Genomic DNA, 20,024 nt, shown 5'->3' with positions numbered 1-20,024 from the left:
GAATAAACTTGGAGCCTCGAACCAGAAAGAACTTTTCACGCCAAATTAGAAGGGAAATGACAAGACTGACAGCGCGCAACGATTTTGCTATTAAATACTTAGTACGTACAAAATAGCCATATGAAATGTCTCGCCCTAAAGAACAAGTTACTTACCTTCGGTAACGATGTATCTGTAAGAAACATAGTTAGTTAGATTCCTCACCTTAGAATATCCCCAGGCGTCAGGCTGGATCCGGAAGATTTTTGTAGGAATACCCCTTGCGCGTTGCTAGGCGTCGTCTGCGGCTCCGCATCCGTCGTCGGCGTCGTGCGCCGGGATGACGTCAGAGTAGTTAGACGCCGCCCTCGCACGCTGACGTCAGTTCTTGTACATAGCTTTCCGCGCCAGGGACGCTGAGCCATGCAAGAGACCGACACTGGTGCCAAAAAACTAGGGCCCTGAAGGGAAGATCCTTAACCCTAGATATCGGTTCGCAGAACGGGGAGGCAGGGTGGGTCGGTGAGGAATCTACCTAATGTTTCTTACAGATACATCATTACCGAAGGTAAGTAACTTGTTCATCTGAAAGAAACACGTTAGTTAGATTCCTCACCTTAGAATAGATACCCCAGCAATACCAACCCCGGAGGTGGTCTGCGAACCAAGATCACACCAGAAAGTCCTGGAGAACAGAACGGCCAAAGTGGCCATCTCTCCGGACTTGACTGTCCAGGCAATAATGTCCGGCGAACGTGTGTAGTGAAGCCCACGTCGCCGCGTGACAGATGTCCTGCAAAGGGACTCCCCGTCCCAAAGCAGTAGTTGCGGCTGTGGCCCGGGTGGAATGGGCTCTAAGCCCGACAGGAGGGACCTTCTTCGCCAAAGAATAGCAGAGTTTAATACACAACATGACCCACCGCAAGATGGTCCGCTTGTGTACGGCTTTACCCTTCTTAGCTCCTACGTATACAACAAAAAGTTGGTCGTCCACCCGGATCGGTTTTGTGCGGTCCAAATAAAAATACAGCGCATGTTTTGTGTCCAGACGGTGGAGCCTCTCTTCATCTTTTGAAGGATGCGGAGGCGGAAAGAAGGTGGGCAGCGTGACCGATTGCCTGATGTGAAAGGAAGTCACGACTTTAGGAAGGAAAGAAGGACGTGTCCGGAGGACAACCTTATCCGGATGAACCGAAAGGAAGGGAGGTTTGATGGACAGAGCCTGGAGCTCACTCACCCGCCTAGCGGAGGTGATAGCCACCAGGAAGGCAGTTTTTAGTGTCAGAAGACGAATGGGACAGTTGTGAAGGGGCTCAAAGGGAGCGCACATCAGATAAGTGAGAACGAGGTTCAAGTCCCACTGAGGCATTACGAAAGGGACAGGAGGGTATAAGTGAGTAATGCCCTTGAAAAAGCATGAAACAATAGGGTACTTGAAAAGTGAAGGCTGATCATGAAGCCGTAAGAAAGCAGAGATTGCAGCAAGATAACCTTTCAAGGTGCCCAGAGCAGAGCCCTGCTGGGCCAAGGAAAGAAGAAAGAGGAGAACCTCAGAAAGAGGAGAGGAAAGGGGATCCACAGCCTTTGCTGTGCACCATGCCACAAATTTGTTCCACCGGCAGGCGTATACCGTCTTTGTGGAAGGACGCCTGGCTGCCAGAATGACATCACAGACTTCAGGAGGCAAGTCAAATGGCATCAACTGCCGCCGCTCAATCTCCATGCATGGAGGTGGAGGCTGGACAGGTTCGGGTGGAGGACCGTCCCCTGCTGCTGCGACAGAAGGTCCTCCTAAAGAGGCAGTCGTATCGGGGGATCGATGGACATACTGAGTAGCTCAGGATACCAGTACCTTCGTGCCCAATCTGGAGCCACAAGGATGACTTGGGCCCGGTCGCGCCTGATCTTCTACAGCACTCTGGGCAGAAGTGGTATAGGCGGAAAGGCGTACAACAGACCGCAACTCCACTCGCGACGAAAAGCGTCTCCGAGCGAGTGCCACCTTGGAAATTCCAACGCGCAGAACTGCTGACATTGCGCGTTCTCTTCGGTGGCGAATAGATCTAACCAAGGCTCCCCCCACTGAAGAAAGAGACCTTGCTCCACGTCCGAGTTCAGACGCCATTCGTGATCCATCATGAACCGGCGGCTGAGGTAGTCTGCTCTGGCGTTCAGAGAGCCCGCCAGATGTTGAACCACCAGGGTGATGCCCTGATGTTCCAGCCATGTCCAGAGGCACAGAGCCTCCTGACAAAGGGTCCAGGACCCCTCCCCGCCCTGCTTGTTGCAATACCACATGTCGGTGGTGTTGTCTGTGAACACCTGCACGACACTTCCCCGGACAGAGGGAAGGAAGGCTTTCAGTGCAAGTCGGATCGCCCTCAGCTCCAATAGGTTGATATGGAGCCGAGTCTCCGCCGGAGACCAGAGTCCTTTGATCTCTGCCTCTCCCATATGGCCCCCCCATCCCAGGAGGGACACATCCGTCACTACTACGTGCTCCGGTTGGGGTAGGGAGAGGGATCTGCCGCTGACCCAATCGCGATTCGTGAGCCACCACTGCAACTGCTTCGCAGTGCCCTCCGAGATCAAGACATGGTCGGACAGGTTGCCTCGATGCTGGGCCCACTGAAACTTCAGGCCCCACTGCAGAGCCCGCATCCGCCATCTGGCGTGAGGTACCAACAGGATGCAGGAGGCCATCAGCCCCAGAAGCCGCAGCACCAACCTGACCGAAACCCAAGACAGAGGCCGGAAGATGGAAATCAGGGCCTGAATGTCTCAGACCCGCTGTTCCGGCGGATAGACCCGGAACTGCGCCGAATCGAGAACCGCCCCTTTGAAAAGGAGCTTCTGGGAGGGACTCAGATGCGACTTCGGCACATTGATGGAGAACCCCAGCGAGTGCAGGAGGTCTGCCGTAGTCTGGAGGTGGGAGATGACTTGCTGGGGCGAGCACGCCTTCAACAGCCAGTCGTCGAGATAGGGGAAGACTGGAACCCCTGATCTGCGCAGATGAGCTGCGACCACCGCCATCACTTTCGTGAACACCCGAGGGGCACTGGTGAGGCCGAAGTGGAGCACGGTGAACTGAAAGGGCTCCTGACCCACCGTGAACCGTGTGAGAAGTTGGCCTGATGTATGATGTCACTAGTTCTAGTGTACACCTTATATCAGTCCAAACAACCCTTATGGTGATTGGTTGTAAAGTCAACCTTATAGACCAGCTATCCTAGTGGTAGCATGGACAAGAGCAGTCTTAGGCTAAACTCTGAATGGCATGTGAAGCCAGCTGTGATACCATATATAATCCCTTGAATACCAAATTAAAGGACACCACAACAGATATATATATATAAATTAAGTGTATTTATTCTAGTCAAACCCTCAGCACTCTTTATGAGATTAGAGGTAAGTACAACACAGTCTTATTTAAGCATACATTAAGTCACACAGGTAAGTTATACAGTTAGGCCCTAGGGGCCACGCAAACCACATACTAAAGAAGTGGTATAAGGACCACTGTCACGGAAATAGGATAGGCCTAGGCCTAGGGAATCGCTGGGGCTAGACTACACTAGCAACAGTTAGGAAGTGGGAGGCCCACGGGAATCAGGTGCAGAGTGGAAACACTCACGCGTAATGCGTAAAAGTCGATAGAATTACTAGCAGTTGGAAAGTAACAGTTTAAGGACACTTCTGAAGCAGCTAGAGAGTCGAGACTCGGAAACTGGACCCTAGGATAGTCACTACCCTTGTGAGCACCGAAGTACCCAAGTTACCTAGCCCACAGGCTGCGGGTGCATAGGTGTGAACTTGCGTCGGGTTTCGTCGTGGACTTCTATGGATGCCTGAAGGAAAGTTGCTGACAGGCAGTCAGTGAAGAGTGTCCGGTGGATCCCAAGGCTGGGATCAAGAAGAGAGGATACTTGCAAGCAGAAGGGACAGAGTCAAGGTCACTAGCCAGTGACCACGTGGAACCAGGCGATGTCGTGAAGATTGCAGGTGAAGGGTGAAGCTTGTCGCTGCAGCCACGGGTACCAGGAGACGTCGAGGACGACCAGGACCAGGAGGCGAGCTGTCCCACGAAGGCTCTTGCTGTCGGCGTCATCGAAGTCGAACTAGGACTCACCACGCCTTGGCAAGCGGAACCCACGAAGAACGGAGGACTTGCTTCTGGTGCAGACCAGGAAGGTCTGGGGTGCTTCTCTTTTGCAAAGAAGCGGGAGCCAGTCTGGAGGAGCCAAACCAGCAGTGAACATTTCAAGGTGTGTCGTCACAAAGGCCGCTAGCCAACGGGCAAGCAACCGGACAGACGCGGCAAGCAGGAAAATGCAGAAGGGCCCCACGCAGGACTCGTGGAGTGTGGGGGGCTGATCTTCGGTGCAGATGGTGCTTGGGGTTGGGGCTTCTCAATCCCCGGTGCACAACTTCGAGGGTACCTCAGAGGCTGCGCTGGAAGATACTCGCCACTTTTCCCAGGTAGCCGGTCCCACGTCTCTCGTCGCCTCTACGGATCTCAGATCGGCTGTGGATGTGGATCAGGGTCGGAGAAGTCTGGAAGTCAAGGCTCTGGTCGGGCTCTGCAGTCGGTCCCTCGTAGAACTTCAGCAAAGCAAAGGGCAAGTCTCTTGATGGTGCCTGTTTGCACAGCGTAGCCACTCCTTGGCCACAAGGGAGATTCTTCAGTCTTCTTCTTTCGTCGAATGTCGAAGGTCCAGAGTTTCTGTTCAAGTTGCAGGTTCAGGATAATCTAATCTCCTGGGGCCCAGCTACCACTCTTATACTAATCTGGGGGGCTGGGTTGCCTGCTAGGTCACGCCTTATGGGTGGGACCTGGGAGGGGGGTGGTTACACCCCCTTCCCTTTGTCCAGTTTCGCGCCAGGACTGGGACTGGAGTGCCCCAGCACCGGTTTGAACTGGACTATGCATGGGACACCTTGTGTGCCCCAGGCATGTCTCATTCCTTTCAGCCCTCCCTGCCCCAATACACTAAAGTCTGTCTGGGGAGGTGCTAGCACCTCCCCAAGCAGGAAACCTATTGTCCAAGCCTCCCTTGCCGGGATCACTCCCAGCAGCAGGAGGTCAGACTCGTGTCTGTGGCAGCAGCATCCATTTTGTGATGCTGAGGCTTTGGTTAGAGTTAAACAGCAAAGTAGGATTTTAACATGTCTCTCCCTCTAGAAGGGAGGAATAATATCCTCATCCCCAGATATGGGATGGGGGTATTATTCCAAAGTGTTAGACACCTTACACGACATGTTTTGATAAAGCCAAACCATTGTTACCATAACCGTTTAAGATTATAAGGCACTTTAAGAGTATATGGTAGGCTATATCATAGAACAGCTATAACGACATGGTTCCGAAAGCTGCAGACAGGCTCAGCTCATGATAGATCACCATCTCACATGTTACCAAGCACTCTGCCTCCAGGATTGTTAAGGCCTGCCATAGGAGTGGCTGATAGGTACACATGTGTCTATTTTAAGGGTAGATATAGGTATACTATATCTAAGCAAGGGGTGATTACACGACCTTGCCCCAGCTGAGTGATCAGCCAGTTGTGTCTGATTGGAAGGCCAGACCAGGGGTGGCATAATACATGCTGCAGCCCCTGGGAGGCCTAGGGTACACCTATGCCCTGGGTACCTAGGGTACACTGTACAGGGTCCAATAAGGTGATCCTTACCAATTGAGTATGTACCTAGGGTACATGGAGTCCATTTTAAAGAGAGAGCAGACAGCCTGAGACCCTGAATGGCAGGATCGCAGGCCAACTAACTCGAAAAACCAGCTAGACACTAGGCAAAAAGTTGGGGGTAACCATAGTCAGATATCCACCTTCCTACAAACCGCAGGTAACGCCGGTGGGCCGGCAGGACGGGGATGTGGAAATAAGCGTCCTGCAAGTCCAACGCTACCATCCAGTCTCCAGGGTCTAGGGCAGCGAGAACCTGAGCCAAAGTTAGCATCTTGAACCGTTCCTTCCGGAGGAAGGCGTTCACACTCCTGAGGTCCAAGATCGGGCGTAGGCCCCCTTTGCCCTTCTTGGGAACCAGAAAGCAGTGGGAAAAACAACCACGACCTACTTCTGGACCAGGAACGCGCTCGACGTCCTCTTTGGCCAAGAGGGCCGAAACTTCCTCCCGTAAAAGATGCAAATGATCCCCCGACATACGGTGGTTCTGCGGTGGCATGGCTGGAGGGGTCGTCTCGAAGGGGAGGGAGTAGCCCCTTCGGACGATTTGCAGCACCCACCTGTCCGACGTGATGGTGCGCCAGTGGAGCAGGTGATAGCGAACTCTGCCGCCCACTGGCGTGGAATGGGCCTGAAAGCTCGGACTAGGAGGGCTTTGAGGCGGATGCTGCCGGGGTGGATGTGGACTGACCGGCACGTTGTCCTCCAGTTCCGCCTCGGCGGAAGCCACGCCCGCGAACGCGTGCAGGTTGGTTCTGCGGCCGGTGGCTGGGCGGACGTGAGGAGGCACCCCTTCCTTGGCCACGAAAGGCGGAAGTTTGCGGCCGCGGGGCCGAGAGGCCCAAGGACTTGGCCGTGGCCCGGGAGTCCTTGAACCGAGCCTGCGCACTATCCGCCTTCTCACCAAAATCAAAGGGCATGTCCATGAGAGAAGTCTGGACATCCCCTGAAAAGGACGTGGATCTCAGCCAGGCGTGACGCCGAAGCGCCACCTTGGTGCTCATCGCCCGACCTAGCGAGTCCGTGGTGTCAAGTCCACACCTGATGGCATGTCGTGCTGCATCTCGCCCGTCTGCAAGTGCTTGGGAGAGTCGTGTCCGGGCCTCCTCCGGACACAGAGGCAGCACGTCCTCCACCGTATCCCACAGAGAGTGGGAATAACGGTCCAAGATGCAAGCGGTATTTAAGGACCGCAGCCCCAGACTCAGGGACGAGAACAGTTTCTTGCCAAACTGTTCGAGCCTCTTGGATTCCCGATCCGGTGGAGCGGACGGGAAGGAGGATTGGGAAGTTGAGGCTCGGATAACCAGGCTCTCGGGGGTGGGGTGTTGAGAGAGGAAACTGGGGTCGCCCGGAGCAGGGCGGTGGCGCCGGGCAACGTTCCAGTCCACAGGAGAGAGTGTGGAGGGCTTGGACCAAGTGCCCTGTAGAACGTCTATGAGGGCCTCATTAAACTGCAGCAGAGGCTCAGTGGAGCTTGCTGTCGGTTGTAGGACCTCGGTGAGGATGTTCGTCCTCGCTGCCACAGCAGGCAACTGTATCCAGACCGCTGGCGTCCCCCAATTCCTCTGCCCAGTCCTGGGAAAGTTGGGCCTGTGCGGCCAGAGCGTCCTCAGACCCGTCCCTGTCGCCCTCGTCATCCGATTCCCGAGAAACGGGAGGAATGATCGGAGCCGGACGGAAGATGAACCTGTCACCCATCGGCATCGGTGACGGCGCCGGACCGGGGCTAAACTGGGAAACGACGTCGACCGGGGACGGCGTCGGCGGTGGAACCGGTGTCTGCGCCGGCAGAGGAGGCGTCGTGAGGTCGACCGGTGCCGACAGGGGTCCAGGCCTGGACCCCTCGGGGACCTGCGGCGTCGAGGCCGGAGCCGTCGATGGCGCCGGGGCCGAAGCCGCCGGCTCGCGAGGTCGCCCAGTCGAACCTGCGGGGCCCGAAGGCGCGCCGGCAGGCGTCGATGGCGGAGCCAGGCCCCTCATGGACATGAGGAAGGAACTGACCTCCGCCAGAGTCGCGTCAGTCCCAGGGACCGGCGGGTATGGGGACGGACGCGGCTCCAGCGGCTCCGGTGGAGCCGCGGTGGAGGAACCACTCGGACTCTCAGCCGGATCGAGCGACCGGCGAGGGGAGTCCTTAGAGCGATGTCGGCTCTTGGACTTCTTAGAATGTTTGGAGTGTTTGGACTTACCAGACGACCCCGACGAGCGATGACGATGGCTTCGACTCCGCAACCGGTCCTTGGACCTCCTCCTAGACCGGGACCGAGAGCGGCGCGGAGCAGAGTGCCGAAGCTCGGGACCGCTCCCGCATAGCCTTCGACGTCAAGGCCTGGCAATCCAGGCACGACTCCGCGTCGTGGTCGGCTCCCAAACAGTACAGGCACCGGCGATGGTGATCTGTCACCGACATCAAGCGATGACAGGCGTCACAGGCCTTAAAACCAGGCATGCTACCGGCACCAGAGTTGAGTCGATGACCAAAAAGGGTTCAAAAGGTTAGTCAAAAAATGACTAGGGGTAAGCTCTCCCGGATCTGCACTTACTGGCGCGGAAAAAAGAAGAACAGACGTCAGCGCGCGAGGGTGGCGTCTAAGTACTCTGACGACGTCATCCCGGCGCACGACGCCGACGACGGACGCGGAGCCGCAGACGACGCCTAGCGACGCGCAAGGGGTATTGCTACAAAAATCTTCCGGATCCAGCCTGACGCCTGGAGATATTCTAAGGTGAGGAATCTAACTAACGTGTTTCTTTCAGATAAAGCAATATAATAGACGGCCATATGAGAAACGATTAATCTCAGAAAGCAGTACTAAAATATATAGCAGTACAATCAGATGAACTAAGACTTTCAGATTTTTGCGCAACGCCTGTATTTTAGAAGTGCTTGATGAAATGTAAATGTGGGTGACCCTTGAAGTGGCATTAAAGCTGGGCAAGCAGGGTTGCAGAGCTCTTGACAGAAAGGGCTGCGGGATGTGGTCCTTGGTACAAGTGCCTGGCCCTGCAGGGCTGGGAAAGGCAGAGGAGTGTTCCCTCGGAAGGTTACCAGCAGTCTATATGGAGGTAACTGTGGTGTTTCCAAACAGAAGACACGTAGAGAAGGTAAGATTAAGCCGAGTTTATTACTAGCACCCCATCCAACGACGATGTCACAGCAACTGTCAGTTCTGTGAATCCTCTCAGCGAGCACCCAGAGGATTCCGAAAGTGACTTCATTAACGCATCATCACACTTCTCCCATATTATACAAAGAAGCATAACAAAAATAGGAACAACAACAAAAAAATATATACAATAAAAGACAATAGAAAACAAATGGATTTTGAAAACAGCAGACCAACTCAATATACAAAATCTTTGAGATAAGCAGGTCTCTTGATCACTCTAACACTACGTCTATGTGCAGGTGATCCTCTTCTAGAAGAACCATACAAACCTGGACTAGAAGAATCACCTGCAACTGAGAGTGGTCTTGACCTGGAATAGGAAATAGGATTAGATATCCTACGTGTAACAGACCCTCTGCTTTTGTTCCAAATACGACCATCATGAGTTTTGACAGCATTATTAAAGCATATGATTACTTGTAACTCTTTGGTGAACTTAGATCAATCTGCACATCCCTTGGGAGCGCTGATCTTCACAAAATCACCCACACCAACTTCCACCTCTCACACACTTGCGCGAGTCAAAGTCCTCTTTTCTTTTGCGATGAGATGCTATCTCTCTCTCTCTCTCCACAGACCAGGAGAATCATCCACACAACCCTTACTCCATTTCATCCACCCAGGACACACAAAGGTGGAAGGTGATCTACCTTTGAATAATTCAAAAGGCATTTTCCCTGTAGAGCTATGGGGAGAGAATCTATAACCCTGAAGTCTTTTTGACAACTCTTTTTTCCAGTCTAATCCATTCGCTCTGGCTAATTGAATGCCCTCCTTTAAAGTTTTGGCAACTCTTTCAATAGCACCATTAGTCTGAGGATGATACAGAGCTCATTTTTTATGAACAATTCCACACTTTTTCAAGAACAATTCTGTTTCGTAAGAACAAAACTGCACGCCATTATCAGTGAGCAGACATCTTGGAAAACTTTCCCTCATAAATATATTCTCCAGAAACCTAATGATTGCTGAGGATGAAATATCTTGTACACACGAAACCTCAACCCACCTGGAATACAAATCCATAAGCACAATGACATAAGGCGTAGCATGCTCACCCCTTATGGGTCCAAGAATATCCATTGCAACTTCTTCCCAAGGTGATTTGGGTAAAGTTCTACAAACCATGGGAAGTTGACTTGTCTTGAGCCCTTTATCGGAGACGGAACGTTCCACACAATCCCTAATCAAACACTCTACATCATGATCAAGTGTACACCGCCAAAATTCTCTTCGGAGCCTTCCTTTAGTTTTAACAATGCCCATGTGTCCTTCGTGAGCCAATCTTAAAAAAAAAATTCTCACATTTTCAGGTGGAGTAATCTCGTACCCCTCAACAGGAAACCACTATCAACAGCCAGTTCGCCCCAGATCTTTTCCCAGCATCCAGAAAATTCCTTAAATTGGGAACCAGAGCCAACAATATCTCTAATCTTGACTAGGGTGGTGTAGGAGAGTAGGGTCTGCTTTCTATGTTCACCCTCACTTTTTGCTTTTGCTTTACTGGTTTTCGACTTAGATGTGGCTGTGGGCCTGCTGATCAGACCCACAGCCCTGCTGCTCTCTCTCTAAATTGATACTATGTACTTTAGGTGCATAACTCATTTGGATAGGGTCACCTTATTGGCCCCTGTACAGTGTACCTTAGGTACCCAGGGCATAGGTGTACCCTAGGCCTACCAGGGGCTGCAGCATGTATTATGCCACCCCTGGCCTGGCCTTCCATTATGACACAACTGGCTGATCACTCAGCTGGGGCAAGGCTGTGTAATCACTCCTTGCTTAGGTGTAGTATTCCTATACCTAACTTACATATAGACACATGTGTACCTATCAGCCACTCCTATGGCAGGCCTTAACAATCCTGGAGGCAGAGTGCTTGGTAACATGTGAGATGGTGCTCTAGCATGAGCTGAGCCTGTCTGCAGCTTTCGGAACCATGTCCTTATAGCTGTTCTATGATATAGCCTACCATATACTCTTAAAGTGCCTTATAATCTTAAACGGTTATGGTAACTATGGTTTGGCTTTATCAAAACATGTCGTGTAAGGTGTCTAACACTTTGGAATAATACCCCCATCCCATTTCTGGGGATGAGGATATTATCCCTCCTTTCTAGAGGGAGAAGACATGTTGTAACCTACTTACCCGGTTAAAGTTAACCAGAGCCCCAGCATCACAAAATGGATGCTGCTGCCACAGACACAAGTCTGACCTCCTGCTGCTGGGAGTGATCCCGGCAAGGGAGGCTTGGACAATAGGTTTCCTGCCTTGGGAGGTGCGAGCACCACCCCAGACAGGCCTTAGTGTATTGGGGCAGGGAGGGATGAAAAGAATGAGACATGCCTGGGGCATACAAGGTGTTCCGTGCATAGTCCAGTTCAAACCGGTGCTGGGGCACTCCAGCCCCAGTTCTGGCGCGAAACTGGACAAAGGGAAGGGGGTGTAACCACCCCCCTCCCAGGTCCCACCCATAAGGCGTGACCTAGCAGGTAACCCAGCCCCCCAGATTAGTATACGAGTGGTAGCTGGGCCCCAGGAGACTAGATTATCCTGAACCTGCAACTTGAACAGAAACTCTGGACCTTCGACATTCGACGAAAGAAGAAGACTGAAGAATCTCCCTTGTGGCCAAGGAGTGGCTACCCTGTGCAAACAGGCACCATCAAGAGACTACCCTTTGCTTTGCTGAAGTTCTACGAGGGACCGACTGCAGAGCCCGACCACAGCCTTGACTTCCAGACTTCTCCGACCCTGATCCACATCCACAGCCGAGCTGAGACCCGTGGAGGCGACGAGAGACGTGGGACAGGCTACCTGGGAAAAGTGGCTGGTATCTTCCAGCGCAGCTTCTGAGGCACCCTCGAAGTTGTGCACCGGGGATTGAGAAGCCCCAACCCCAAGCACCATCTGCACCGAAGATCAGCCCCCCACACTCCACGAGTCCTGCGTGGGGCCCTTCTGCATTTTCCTGCTTGCCGCGTCTGTCCGGTTGCTTGCCCGTTGGCTAGTGGCCTTTGTGACGACGCATCCTGAAATCTTCACTGCTGGTTTGGCTCCTCCAGACTGGCTCCCGCTTCCCTGTAAAGGAGAAGCACCCCAGACCTTCCTGGTCTGCACCAGAAGCAAGTCCTCCGTTCTTCGTGGGTTCCGCTTGCCAAGGCTTGGTGAGTCCTAGTTCAACTTCGACACCGCCGACAGCAAGAGCCTTCGTGGGACAGCTCGCCTCCTGGTCCTGGTCCCCGTGGCTGCAGCGACAAGCTTCACCTTCACCTGCAATCTTCACGACATCGCCTGGTTCCTTCCTGGTTGCACGTGGTCACTGGCTAGTGACCTTGACTCTGTCCCTTCTGCTTGCAGGTCTCCTTCCTTCTTGATTCCATCCTTGGGATCCACCGGACACTCTTCACTGACTGCCTGTCAGCATCTTTCCTTCAGGCATCCATAGAAGTCCACGACGAAACCCGACGCAAGTTCACACCTATGCACCCGCAGCCTGTGGGCTAGGTAACTTGGGTACTTCGGTGCTCACAAGGGTAGTGACTATCCTAGGGTCTAGTTTCCGAGTCTCGACTCTCTAGCTGCTTCAGAAGTGTCCTTAAACTGTTAATTTCTAACTGCTAGTAATTCTATCGACTTTTACGCATTACGCGTGAGTGTTTCCACTCTGCACCTGAATCCCGTGGGCCTCCCACTTCCTAACTGTTGCTAGTGTAGTGTAGCCCCAGCGATTCCCTAGGCCTAGGCCTATCCTATTTCCGTGACAGTGGTCCTTATACCACTTTCTTAGTATATGGTTTGCGTGGCCCCTAGGGCCTAACTGTATTACTTACCTGTGTGACTTAATGTATGCTTAAATAAGACTGTGTTGTACTTACCTCTAATCTCATAAAGAGTGCTGAGGGTTTGACTAGAATAAATACACTTTATTTTATATATATATCTGTTGTGGTGTCCTTTCAATTGGTATTCAAGGGATTATATATGGTATCACAGCTGGCTTCACATGCCATTCAGAGTTTAGCCTAAGACTGCTCTTGTCCATGCTACCACTAGGATAGCTGGTCTATAAGGTTGACTTTACAACCAATCACCATAAGGGTTGTTAGGACTGATATAAGGTGTACACTAGAACTAGTGACATCATACATCAGGCCAACTTCTCACAGGTGGTATCCTTAATCAGATCTTCCAACCACTCTGCCTCGGTAATGGATCCTTCAGTTACCTCACACACACTCACACCTTCTTCTAGATCCAGATCATCACAGCAAATAGACTGGACATATTCTAGATCAACAAGTCTGGATAGACAATCTGCTGAAAAATTGCCAGCTCCAGGGACACATTGAACAGTGAAAGAAAAATCCTGTAGCCCTACTACCCATCTTCTTATGCGTGATGAAATAGAATCAAGACCTTTCTTTGCAAAGACCTCCACCAAAGGTTTATGGTCTGTCTGACCAGAAAATTGGATGCCCCAGAGGAATTGTTTGAACCTCATGATGGACCAGAAAACAGCCAACGACTCACGTTCCATTACAGAATAATTGCGTTCAGGATCCCTAAGAGTTCTTGAGATACAAACAATTAGATTCTCTTTTCCGTTCTTAGTCTGAATTAGTAAAGCACCTAAGCCTTTGCCACTCGCATCACACACAACTTTTGTGTCATAAGACGCCTGAAAAGATTGTAGGGAAGGAGCACTGTTTAAATCTTTCTTCACATTAATAAACTCTTGACTACATTCTCTACCCCACACAAATTCAGTGTCCTTCTTTAAGAGTTTCCTCATGTGATAAGTTTTGCTTGCAAAGTCCTTTATGAAGCGACTGTAATATTCTACCATTCCCAAAAAAGATGAGAGTTCCTCTCTTGTTGTAGGCTCTTTCAATGATTTGATTGTATCAACCAGCTCTTTCTTTGGCTGAATTCCAGAAGCAGTAATTTTATATCCTAAATAACTTACTTCCTTGACTCCAAATCTGCACTTTTCAGCTTTGAGTGTAAGACCAGAGTCCTGAAGTCTTTGTAAAACTTGACAAACACGTAGATCATGCTCTATGTTGTTTTGCGCAAAAATGATAATGTCATCCTGGTAACATTTCACTCCAGGCTGACCTTTAAGAATCATTGCCATCGCTCTCTGAACAACTGCAGCCGCAAAAATCAAACCAAAAGGCATTCTTTTGAAACGAAAAATGCCAAAAAGAGTCGTGAAGGCTGTCAAGTCTTGTGAACTTTCATGTAGTTCAACCTGATGATACACCGACATCAGATCTAGCGTACTGAAAACTTTAGCATCCAAGAAGGTGGTGATCATCTGTTCTATGTTGGGAAGCGGAAATCTGTCAACCACCAACTCTTTGTTTAGTGCCCTCAAATCCACACAAAGACAAATGTCACCATTCCCTTTGCGCGCGACGACAATAGGGGCTAACCAATTTGTAGCTTCAACTTCCTCAACAACTCCACAATCTACCAATTTGTTAAGTTCATTCTCAACTGCAGTTTGAAGATGAATGGGAATCCTCCTTACTTTGGCTACCACAGGGATGGCATGATCTCGGAGTCTGATTTTGTGTTTGTAACCAACAAGTTTCCCAAGTTTATTCTGAAACAAACCACTAAATTCTTTGACAAACTTCTTATTACAGTGTTCAATATGATCAACCTGTACCTGTGGATTTTTGTTCGGATGTAAACTAACGCCCAACTCCTTTTGGTGAGCCCAACCCAAAAGATCGTCTCCTTTGCAGGATACATAAACTTTACCAGATGTGGTCTTCCCACAAACACCAATTTTAGCAGTAAAATAACCCAACATGTCAATCTTGCTCCCTCCATACCCCCCAGGTTGAATATCCATTTCATGGAGAGACTTATCATCTGGAAACAAATTTACTAGCGTTTGTCTTGAGATTATGGTAATACGAGAGCAAGAATCAAATTTCATCATGGTCGCCTTCCCATCAATGCTGACCATCTCAGAGGGGAAAACTTCCCCTCTTGAGTGACTTGTGATAATATCTCATGACAAGGCTCTTTGTCTCTGTTCTTATAATTCTTCTTATTTCGGTTCCTACAACATTTGCTAAAATGTCCTCTCAAACCACAAAAGTTACAAGATTGCAACAAAGCCGGACAGAATTTGTCATTAGCCCTATGACTGCTATAACCACATCTGAAACATGTGACATTAAGACTATTATCTTTACTCTTGGCCCCTTTTACTTCAACTGTTTGCTTAATATTAGACTCACCCTGGGTTTTAACTCCACTAGATCCAACCACCTGAACTTCAGCAGTGTTCTCTTTCTCTGTAGAATTAGACATATCAGCCTCTTTCTCTACTTTAAGCTCACTTACGCACTTCAACATGTGCTCTACTTGCTTTGCAACAATGATTACCTCTTCCAGGAGAGGATCGTCTTTCATCCAAAGTTCCTCTCTTATTTTATTACTGTTGCAGCGAAGTAGAAATTGATCTCTAATTCTTTCATCTGACATCCCACCAAATTTACACTTGGATGCTAACTTCCTCAGAGAAGTTATGTAATCCTCAACTGACTCTTCTTTACCCTGACATCTTAAACCAAAGCGATACCTTTCTAAAATGGTACTTACACGTGGTAAGTAATGTTGGTCTAACTTGGTTATGGCAATTTCATATTCATTTAAATCACGTGCCACAGCATGGGGAAGATCAGGTAAGTTCTCTAAAACATCCTGCCCCTAGACAATGTAACAACAGTGCATGGTTCCTTTCTGTACTAAGGTTAGTGCCACAAACACGTGCATAGTTGGTAAAAACCTTTTTCCATTTTGACCACTCTACTGAAGGTTCACCAGGGGAAGAGAGGAAAAAAGGAACAGATGTAACATTCTGCATTTCTTCCTTAATCCTAAAATATTAATACTGGGTAATTATAATTAGCTATATTTAAATAATCATATCCTCACAATGAATACTTGAAATTGTCTAACACTCTATATTTATATATATATGAGAGCAAGAACAAGTTATCAATAAGGTTAACAAAAAAATATTTTAAAAAAATACTTAATTTTAAAATCTGCTTCCACAGATGTTCTAGAACATAAATGAAAACAACAATCTTTTATAAACAGCATTAAATCGCTTAGATCAACTCCAAATCCACATTTTCTGTATTAAATATAAGTTTTCCAATGACTCTGACAGCTGATGTCCCCTTAAAGCCTTTGAACACGTTAGAATTCGTTGTGCCAATTCTGAGTCTATTTTCCAATGCGCTCTAGTTGTTAAAGAAAAAGCATGTGACTTCCTCCGGTTGTCTAAAGAGCATGCGCAACACACATAACGTCGGAGGGGGAAGAGTCGTTCCTCCCGACGTAAAAAAAAAACCCGGGCTAGAGGGTGAAAAGTCGTTCCTCAGAGCCCGTGAATGAGCAGAGAAAAAACGTACCTGAATGCAGTGATATACCCACTGCCAACACGGAAGATTCGCAAACTCCAGTCTCCGTGAAAGTAAATTCCGTTGATCTTCCGATGCGCTCACTGACTCCGGTAGATGCCGTTAATCCTACGATGCGCTCACTGACTCCACAAGAGCTCACTTTGCATCAAAGACCCAGCAGTCAGGCACGTCAGGGGCATCTCCAATATTCATGTCAAGACAAAGTCCAACACCGATCCCTGACTCCACGACAGCTCGCCTCAGACTGTGGACTCCGCTATCAGCAGCAACAAGAAGAACATAAGAGATCAAGATGACGTCTTGTTGGGGTGCAACTCGAACACCAGAACAGGATCCCGTCCTCGTCTGCCAAATTGTGGTGTTTCCAAACAGAAGACACGTAGAGAAGGTAAGATTAAGCGGAGTTTATTACTAGCACCCCATCCAACGACGATGTCACAGCAACTGTCAGTTCTCGGAATCCTCTCAGCGAGCACCCCGAGGATTCCGAAAGTGACTTCATTAACGCATCATCACAGTAACCCGGGAACACAGCATTTCATTACAACTAGCAAATAGCAGGGATAAAGCGCTGGTCATTTGAGAGGAAATAACCGACGTAGCTGCTTTAAAACAACAATGGGTATGCTCCCACAGTGATGGAATTCGTAAAGCGGTGTGACCGGATGTTGATAGGCCTTCCGAGACACTGCAAAGCTATACTAACCTGGCGGGAAAAGCCACCGAACATTAGTCTGTAAAGAACCTGAGCCACAGTAAAGTGTTCCACAATGTTACGGGATATTATGGATTCATTCGTAAATCTAAGCTGGCGAGGCTAATGTCTCCGCGCCATAAACACAAGACAATGCTGACAGAAACGTGATACACAAATCTACTCCTCTCCTGTAAGACCGCAGAAGAACATGTTGTAAGAAAGCAGCAGAACAGGCGAGTATGTCCTTGCTCACTACCGCACCTGCATACATGGAGAGAGAAGACAGTCACCGAAAGGTCTGTTCACAAAAGGGACTGGCAGCATGGGTTATCCATTGCCAAGTGCTGATGCTCTGAGGAGCACCGCCGGCGCCTTCCTCAGCAGCATCAGCAGCTTTTCTTACAAGTAGCACTTTCCTGCATTAAGAAACCGTGCCCTGGTCTGGTTAGGAGCACCTGCCACACACATGTTCCTGGTCAGTGCTGTAGAGACATCTGATGCAGACTATTTCCATGTCCCATGGGACATTACGGGCAGTAATATCACAAGAGTACTATTTGACCTACTTTTACATGCCTTGGTGTTTTTGCCCTGAAACGCCCAACTCCCTATATGTATACTCCCTGAATATTCCCATTGAAGCTGTCTGGGACCAATTCACAATGGCATTTAAGAGTCTGTCAAAGAGTACTACAGGAGTACGACTTTACATACTCCAAAATAAATGCATAGGCGGTAATATGCAATATGGACATCTGGTGACACAGCAGGAGTCTGGTCACAATTAGAAAACACACAGCCTTTTGCCTCGTGGTTTATAGCGTCACACTTTTATTTTATTGTAGAATTCATGTAGGCTTTTCCTGAAATATAATTAACCTCTTCAGTGCCCATGACGAGATAGTCTCGTCATGGAGCACGGTCGCGCTGTGCCCATAACGAGACTATCTCGTCATGAACCCCACCCACTAATAAAACGCCCGGCACAGGAGGGGGAAAGGGCGTGGCACAGAAGGGGTTAAATTCTTTATTTCAAAAGAACTAGAAAAGTACTGAAAAACATTAATAACAATAATGTTGAACAGATTTTAGTTTCAAGGTGCCGTGGAATACAGCTCTGGGGAGAATTACAAAAGGCTTATGATGCTAACAGAGAATAGGGATACATCTCTGCTTTCCAATGGTATAAAGTTGACTAAGCAGGGCTGATGGAAAGGGGAGGTTATTTTATCACCTTGAGTCTGATAAATCTTATGTTTCAGGGTGGATACTTTTCAATAAAAGTGGTAAAGCTGCACAAGAGGTAGGTTTTAAAAAACCCCGAATCCCACTTTTCCGTGCTTTCTTATGGTAAATAGTTATATAGGAAAAACAATGGTTCCTGTGGATTAATACAACCTATACTTGTAATAATGTGCACAATCGCAATAAGGAGAGTTTAACTAATGTCAGAGGGGGAAGGAACCACCAAGACCAATGATTCAGTGTAACACAATTTCTGATTTTTCAAGGGAGAAAAAAGGATATATACATAGTTCCAAATCTATTGAAAAGACATTTGTGCATAGTGTCCTAAGTGAAAAGGGAACCAAAATCTAAGTGACAGTGTGATGATTATATACAAGGTTTCCACAATTTATACAAGTCGACCCTTATCAAATCAATTCAATGTGAACAGCAGCTATATTGAGTGATACGCGCTGAGTAATGGTTCACTTCTTCTGTATGCCGATGGCATTTTAACCCTCTAATCAATGTAGGCTCTCTTCAGGACTAATGATGTAGGGACATCTATGAAGGAAACGTAAAGAAAGCATAAGGCCCTTGTACCGGCACAAATGCGAAAAATGAAATGAAAAGGACGTATAATAAGGGGTACCTGATAGTTCAATTGCGCAGCCTCGTGAAAATGGTGTGCCACACGTGAAAAATGAAGAAAAGAGGTAGCTACTCACATGAGGACCCGTCCGGGTACTGGTATTGTGAGGAGAGATGAAAAGAGAATGCAGTTACACACGGTTTGTGGTATCAGGCAGAAGGCTGGGTGAAGGGAAAGGAATCTGATGTATTAGATTGTCAAGAAACCGCTTACCTCAGTGTGAGGGAAGGCTGACAATTGAAGGATTTGAAGCGGCCTAACCAGCTCTTCGAACAACACTACAGCCGTAGTGGTATGGCAATCTAGTTGTGGGGACGTTGGTAAAACAGTGTCAATCCACTGTATGTATTCCTACGTGTTTTAACAAAACAGGGTGTCGGTGGCAGAAGGGATTTAAACGTAAAAATAAAGTGGCAATAATTGCCGTTTTGTTACCCGGATCGTTAATTCCTTATAGAACCGGTTCTATAAGGAATTAACGATCCTGGTAACAAAACTAATTACCCTGATTCCTTAGTGAGTAGGGTTCCCCTGTTTTGTCCGTCGTTGGATTCTTATGGTTCCTAAGCACAGCCATTTGCTTTGACAACACACAAAGAATTCAGAGTGCAGAATTTAACCTGCACATGAGGATTGGTTTACAAACAAAACCCTTTTTAGGAATCTACTAAAGCTCTATGATATTACTGAAGACGTACGTCATTGCTAAAACACAGATTAATAGCAACAATCAGATCAGAGCTGAAAGACAGGAGGCATCTGAAAGTCATACTTCTACAAGTATTATAAGGATATGTTGATCAATAAATTAATCAATGTTGTCATCCACTGTTCTGGTACCTGTTTCTCCAGAATACGAGTGATCTCTCCCAGAGTCCGATCCAACGCGGATACCTTGTTATTTGCCACAGAAGCACTATCTTGAGTCAGGATCTGCTTGGAGAGTTCCTTTGCCAATCGTTGCAGCCTGCCATGTTACAAGAAAGAGAAACAATGATCAATCAGCCAAGCTCATAGTTCGTGTTACATTAGATAACTTATCAGAGTCCCTCTCTTATTATAGAGCACCTAACTGAGTCACAGATATAAGAGGCAAAGGGCCTAAGTGGCCTGCAGAGTGAAATTTGAAACCA

At 48.7% G+C, this 20,024-nt stretch overlaps 1 protein-coding gene across 3 annotated transcripts in view; it reads right to left on the bottom strand.

Moving 5' to 3' along the window:
- Positions 1-20,024, bottom strand: part of SCAPER (S-phase cyclin A associated protein in the ER) — a 3,109,515-nt gene that overhangs the window by 1,274,506 nt on the left and 1,814,985 nt on the right. For all 3 annotated transcript variants that reach the window (XM_085643688.1, XM_085643687.1, XM_085643686.1), the window contains exon 23: positions 19,732-19,858. In XM_085643688.1, coding sequence (XP_085499814.1) covers positions 19,732-19,858 — 127 coding nt within the window. The remainder of the gene's footprint in view (positions 1-19,731; positions 19,859-20,024) is intronic.

Source organism: Triturus cristatus, chromosome 3_1 (assembly GCF_964204655.1).
Source record: "Triturus cristatus chromosome 3_1, aTriCri1.1, whole genome shotgun sequence".
Taxonomy (NCBI): domain Eukaryota; kingdom Metazoa; phylum Chordata; class Amphibia; order Caudata; family Salamandridae; genus Triturus; species Triturus cristatus.
This window is presented reverse-complemented; position numbering and strand designations above follow the sequence as displayed.